Genomic DNA, 7,224 nt, shown 5'->3' on the forward strand with positions numbered 1-7,224 from the left:
TTTTGCAGTCTTTAGATAAATTACCTTTTTTTGTCAGAACAGCTTCAACCCAGCAGCGCGAATAGAGTACTTACCCCCTTCTGTATTCGGATTGTGTGAGTAGCACAATAGAAATGTGTTGATGGAAAGTAACACAACTACATGTAGTCTGACTTGGTACATTTAGAGCCTAGGCCTGGATAATCATGGAGTATAATTCGGTTAGAAAGTAGAAAGTAGAAGTATGTATTATCCCAATAACAGTGACATTCGGTGTCCGAACAACTAAGTACTACATGTAGTAACTTGTAGTTAGTTAATATCAATTGGTTCTTACCTTTTGAAAACAGTAATATTACGTTATAAATAACCCTAACCCTACATGGATCAGTGGTATCAAAAAAGTAAACTGCAGTATAATGAGTCGCCCCAGATAGTGTTACAGAGAAGAAGATGGTGAATGGGGGGAGGAATAATTATGAAGCTCTCAAATTCTCAACTTAATCCGGAGTGGTGACACTTGAGAAGTTGGCCATTAATATAATGGCAAGACACCTAGCCTTACATGTACCTGTACGTAAAGTTTCATCACTCCAAGGCATACGGGCCAAGAAAGACCACAAAGACCGCGCGAAGTGTAGTTGATTTATTCGCTGCGAGAGGGGGCTGGTACGTGTATGTTATTATATTAGGGTTGGAGCTGCGAATTATATGCAACATCCTTATATTCACTACTCACAGAATATCGACATCAAAATTTATCACATACTACTTATAAGCTTACCAGTCTGTCCCCAGTGACCTTGTTCACTAGTCTATAAGTATCGTGATTTTCAGCGGGTTCTCGGTTAAGATTGTTTGAAACAGACAACCACTATGTAAGTATATATGTCCTCAATTTTTAGGCTGTGCCCTGGATAGGCAGTTCCTTTGTCCAAAAGGTCCCAAAGTCTTAATCTCCCCAGCTGGGTTCTCGTGGTTTGAGACCAGTTGTTTTTGTCTAGTTTACTGTCTTTAACTGTCTCGGGATAAAGTGCTCTTGACATTCTCGTGTGTCATTATTGAATGTTCTTAGGATAGTACGTATCGAGTAGACTTGGTAGATTAAATTAGATGCACCATCCTCCGAAAAAACAATTAAATTTACGCAACTACATTTATGTTGTTTAAATCTTAGTAGGGCATCAAGGGCAGAGACGTACTCCAGCCACACACCATGATTGGTCATTACCTTGTAGCTGGTATGTGGTACTAAATGTTGCCCATTTCGTGGGTCAATTATTTGGTCGCTGAACCTCACCAATCCCTCGTCTAGATCTGTTGTGGCGTCGTTCTCTCATACAAAGAATCCCTGTTTCCGTTCGTTGCATTTTCTGGTTCTTTTGAGGGTAAGCTGTATATAGCGCTAGATAGTTAAAATCAAGCCAGAAACTAGTCCTAATCGGGTAATAATCATCTAATTATCCCAATATGGTAAGAATTATCCCAAATTAATGTGGCCGCCTTGGCATAAAGCTATTAAAGCTATTATTTCACACCTATGTTTTTTTTCGGGCAGATTGCACCAAAGTTTGAGAGGTCATAGTGCAGCCAGTTCTTAATTATTTTAAATCCCCATTTATGGGGATGTTTACAACCATGATTAGACCCATTTTACAAAAGAACATTATTTCTGGACAAGTGTTGCGTTGTTGAAAGTCGATGGGGTGAAGGGGAGTCGGTGGTTGCTGGTTTTGGCTGTCCGACACCGTACCAGACAAGTGAAATTTTAGGCACCTCATATGCCCAGTAATCACAACTAACTTATTGCAGTTTCGAGACTCACTCGTCAGCCGGGCTATTGTGTGCCGAGCTCTCAGGTGCTGTAACAAGTACTTATATGTGCTCGTCCCATTATCTACAGTACTTGTCTCGTGAGGCGTTGTATTTACTATAGTGATATACTGACCTACTGGCGTTGACCGGAATGTCTTCCCCGCATGGACTGGTCGTTTCCTACGAAATACTCTTTACGGTTTCTGATAACTTGTAGCGAAGATAACAGAATTCAAATATAAACATCGGTGTTAGTAGCTGCGCACTTCGACGAATATCATTCTATGCCAAGTTACTTTGTAGATGATGCCAAGATCAGCCACGTATATGTAATCTACCAAGTTCTATTGAGAATGAAGCCTTTTTGACAGCTCGAATCGGATGATGCTAACATGAAGATCCTGGATCGAAGCGTTTGCGGCCTGAACGGAGATGTAGTTTCTCGCTAAAAAATTGTAATAAAAAAAAATCGTCGTCTGAGGTTGTCTTGTTGTTGCTAACATGATAAGAACCTCAGGCCACTGGTTGTGCCAACGCTTCATGTTGGATCACTCGCGCATATCAGACCACAACGAACCAACCAACAACCCCTAATCCAGTAGTGGTTAGTACGGTACCCTCATTCAACTTGGCGGCGGTTAAATGTTTACCCGCACTCAATAGTTGTGGGCCCTCTACTTGGGTATCCTTGGGTACATGTAGATACCCAAATTTCCCCTGAGCCAGTAACTTGGTAAGTTCAATTGTTTGCATACTAATCTTGTTTTCAAATTCGCTTTGACCCTTTAGACCCCCAGCAGTTGACAGGGAAAGTTTAAAAACATCCGCAAGTGATTGCCTACTTAAGTACTAAAATCGATTTAAGGTATGTGTAAATAGGTTTTTTGCGCTACTATTAACGGGTAGACCTGTCAAATAAAAGCGAGGCATATAAAAATTGAAACTCCACACCGCTAGTCCTGCCAAAGGTGCCGGTAAGAGATGGGAAAGTAACTGCCCAGGACGGAATAATATCAAGATGTTATAAGGATATCATATACATGTTTATGAGACAAAGTGAGAGGAGGCATAGAAGGAAAGAAAATAGAAAGAAAGTAATGCTATCTAATCTACAATAATAATGGAATTAACCCCAACGCCAATCCTCTACCCAAAACAGAAAGAAATAAATAAAAAATATCGTTATTATGTTACTGCCATCGCAATCGCTCAATCATAAGATATGCCCCACAGGTTTCGTGTCGTTCTCGTATCATCGTCCCCTCAACTGAAGTAATCTGATCCTCCTCTCGGCATCAGCGAGACCCGCACTTATTCCGCTCAGTCCTCCAGTAAATCCGTGTCCGTGTCCGTGTCCCACATTGGTCTCAACAGTGTTATGTACGTCACTTGTGGTTAAGCTTCTTCCCCAAAGTCTTGACCCCCTTCCTTCGTGACCGGCCCTCCCTGTGTTCACAACGGGCATCGTATAGGACGTCGGAGGACTGTGCCTGGGAGTGTTTGTTGTGCTCTCAGGATTGCTCCTAGTCCCGTCTTCATATTGAGGAAGATTGGAGCGTGTAGAAAGATTTCTTATGCCTTGTCGCACGGCAGTAGTATATGAGGGGACTTTAGATAGTTCATTGAGATCCAATTCTTCCTCTTCACCACGTGAGTGGTCTTCGGGCGAATGAGATCGAGTACTAGGCCCACTTGTCGTAGACCTTCCTGTTCTACTTGAAAAGTAGTCACCGCCTTGATGGTGGCCACTTAGCCTGGCAACAAGCTCGGCATCGGAAAACCCACCAGCTGCCGTGGGCGGTGATGAGAAACCGGGAGTGGTTACTCTGGATCTATTGACAGACCACCTCCCTGAACTAGCATCTGGAATCCGTAGTGGGCTGGCAGTTCCTGATATTCTTCCAGAGTCCATCATCGAGAGCGCTCCTAGATTTTCATGTGAATTGCTCCGAGATAGTACTGCGGGGGTGTTTGCGCCAGATGGAAGTGGTGTCTCGAAGCGATCATGAGGAATTCCTTCATACAACCGGTCGAGGTAATGGTCGTCATAACGAGGGGGCGCATAGGCTCCATGAATGTCTTCACTATCCTCCATAGAAGCGTTGTCATGAATAACATTATCTTCAGCCATGAGTAAGTTTGGTGAGATAAATAACATGACAGGTAGCGAGGCGCGGAGTTCGGAGGTGTGACCATCAGGATTATGAAGTTGAATAGTGAATTTGAGCCTAATACAATCGTTAGCAAGAATTATACAACAATGGTTTTCAGTACCTACTTATGTCGCACTTTAATCGACTCGACCTCACAATCCTGTACACACCGTGCGAGGGTCTTCGGCAGCTCTACACGCTGATGTAAATTCCATCTCCCAAAATCTTCATCCTCATGCGGTTCCTGCACCATATCTCCGCCTTCAAAGGTTTGCGTGATGATTGATCTCATATCTGACCTGGTGCTTTCCTTGTGTGGTATTGAGAAATTGTGTAATTCTTTTAGACTGCATGTCACCTTACCAACGGACAAGCCTTTAAGAAGTGGTATGAGGACAATATCGACAGGGATAGAACTGCCGAAGACAACTGCCTTATTCGGAATACTAATAGAGTATTCGACTTTGTTTGGCCAAAGATTTTCCACAGACATGGTTTGCGACAACTCCAAAGCGCCGGCATTTAGGGTTCTGACAACTCTCACGTGCTAATACTTCCCAGTCAATAAAATACACGATATAGTCACCAGGACGGAGTCAATACCTTTTTAGCGACGATGTTCTGTGAAAACCTCGGCCTGTCAATAACGGCCTTTAGCCGATAAAATATGTGCGCATTCTCCAGTCCTTCGATCGACTCGGGCAGATCTGTGAGACACAACAATCCCAGTTAATACCACCGCTCGGATGCATTGCCGAAAGAGAAAAGGCTTGCTTACCTCCAGGTAACGCTACGTCAAACTCATACTCGTAGTTGTCTGGCCTAAGAGTCACAGCATGTTTATGGTCGAATTCTAAAAACTGCCATTTCTTCTCGTAAACGAGTTCATCGTGCTTGACAGTTTTCATTGTAATTCCAGTTACTGTAGACATCCTTTCTTGCCAACTAGAGTTTGCGGAAAGAGCTTCGTTAGCCTTTTTGTTTTCCCCTCTTTGAGTTCAAGAGCTTCGCCACATACTGTAAGCGCTTCATTCCAACCAAAGTCAACGTTATTCCACGAACAGGTATCTGTTCTGTTAGGCAGAAAGCCAATTTTCCTTTAAGTAGAGCGCCGGCAGATTCAGATGGAGGTCCTCGTAAAACGATCACATCTTCGTCAAGTCTATTGAAATTTCATGTTAGGAAGGTACTTGAGAAGCACGTGCAAGGGCACAATCAATAGTTGCAACAGGAAAAACACAAGAAAAAAGCAGAAAGACATACCTGATGTCGCAATACGGAATTGTATGGCTGTGGTTCCGTTGTAAAAGAGGCATGTTGAAAGTGTATTTTGAGGGCGCACGAGGATCAGGTTGAGTCAATAGGATAGCAGTGTAATAGGTCTCAGAAAAACTCGATAAGTAGTGGGCTCGGCGAGGCTTTTGAAGGAACACAAGGCCCTGTTCGGCTTGCAATGTAGCTAGTGATTCTGCAGGAATGTAACTGGGAGGTTCAGCTGAGCAGTCTTTGTTGGGACGAATGCGTGAATAAATTGCCGTACACACGGAGAAGGAGAAGGAGGCTATCTATCATGGGATGGAAGATCTGATCGAGCGAGTGAGGCAGAGCGAGCGAAACTGCGGAAGAAAAATAAACGGACGAGCAATGCGGGACCCTCTTCATAAACCCCCGGCCCGTCCATGAGGGACTCCGTCTTCCTCCATTCGCCCCTGCAGTTATCGCACGAGCACTTTGAGTAGGTACACTGTAGACTAAAGTAGGTATCGTACTATCGATTGTACCATCGCATCTCGCCGTCCGTTGACCGCGATCTCGCTGTTTTCCAGCATCCACCATCCACTATCCACCAACAGCCCCACCAGCGCCAGTGCCAGCAGCAACAACAAAGAATAAAAGAACCCCGGCATCCAAGTGACGCGCCGCCGCCGCTGCCCGGGATCTAGCTCCGGCAACGATGATCTTAACGAGTGCAAGTAATAAATAGTCCTTCCGAAGGACATCAGGCAGGTAAGTCCAAGGCTTCCAAGGCACAACCCAGGAATAAAGTTGTCTAGTTGCCGCCTCTACTGCCGCACCGTACCTACATTGCAGAACTTCTGCAAGTTGCAACGCCCTCTTCTACGGTTCAAGGGTGTTTGGCGATGGTATAAGGAATCATAGGTTGAGATTCGTTCCCCTTCAAACACTCCCTGCACTCGAATCTCTCAGTACTCTGTTGGCTGTGTGCACAAGGGCTTACTCTACTCCCTGATTCCCTGCCCACGCACCTGTAAGGCACACGCCAGGCACCGTCTTTCCTTCTCGGAATATCCACCCCGAGCCCATGCGACATCTGCTACATCTGCACCTACCTATATAGACAACCACATTGTAATAATACACAGCACATGCATTATTATTATTCTTGGTATCCTCAGAGCTCCCATCGTGTACTCATACTGTACACACATGTACTTTACCTCTTACTTGTACGCACCATGCAAAGTACCTAGAGTGAGCAGTATGTTCCAATTGCGATATATATCTCACTCACACATCCATTCCACCTTCACAGATTCAGCCTAATATTTCCTAGAACTGTTAACAAAAGGCCCAGGTGGGTCTCTTTTCTCACCCTGCCTTTCTCTGCGGTTGTCTGCCCACGCAAAGGTCTACCGCATCTGGCCTCCATCGAAATCTGTGACCCCCACACTCGACATCTTGACTACATGTAGTTTCTTGTTTGGGCGTTTATCTCAGGAACACAAAGCAGCAAGTGGAAATCGAATGAACCACGAGTTTTGTGAGTAGCGCTGCAGGCATAGAGACCTATCGAACTGATTCAGATAGCCCCACTTGGTCATCGCGGTCTCTCGCTATGGAGCCCTTAGCGCCACTCCTTTTAGACAAAGATGTTGGGTCTTAGTTGACCCATGGTCGAGATGCTATCGCCGGATCGCCCTTCTGCAGCGAGAATGGGTCGAAACTCAGCTGATGGGCGATGTCCAAAATCCCCTCCCCCTCGTTGCAAAACTTAGATTTATATCATCTGATTTTATTAATGACCCACCATAGAGCAATTTTTAGCCGATATGCTTTGTGGGACGATCAATCTGCAACAGATTTTCTAGAAAAAGCTATGGGCACATAGATGGATATTCCATATTATGCCATATTGTGACGACTTTTTTTTTTCGAAACGATGCCAACTACAAAAACGAAAACTGGACGAAATTTGAAAACAAGTGGAGGAAAATAGCAGGGAAAAAAATATTCAGAAATCGTAAGGACTCCGAAA

The 7,224-nt window shown here is 44.4% G+C and overlaps 1 protein-coding gene across 1 annotated transcript; it reads right to left on the reverse strand.

Annotated features, from left to right (window-relative positions):
• Positions 1-3,046: 3,046 nt before the first annotated feature.
• LAJ45_01907 (uncharacterized protein) lies at positions 3,047-5,263 on the reverse strand (the record flags this gene model as incomplete). Its single annotated transcript, XM_046111499.1, has 6 exons — positions 3,047-4,022; positions 4,073-4,494; positions 4,551-4,654; positions 4,726-4,892; positions 4,966-5,109; positions 5,211-5,263. The coding sequence occupies 6 exons, from the start codon at positions 5,261-5,263 to the stop codon at positions 3,047-3,049; spliced, it is 1,866 nt and encodes a 621-aa protein (XP_045975443.1).
• Positions 5,264-7,224: the final 1,961 nt, after the last annotated feature.

This window comes from Morchella importuna, assembly GCF_003444635.1.
Source record: "Morchella importuna strain M04M26 chromosome Unknown Morimp01GS003, whole genome shotgun sequence".
NCBI lineage: Eukaryota > Fungi > Ascomycota > Pezizomycetes > Pezizales > Morchellaceae > Morchella > Morchella importuna.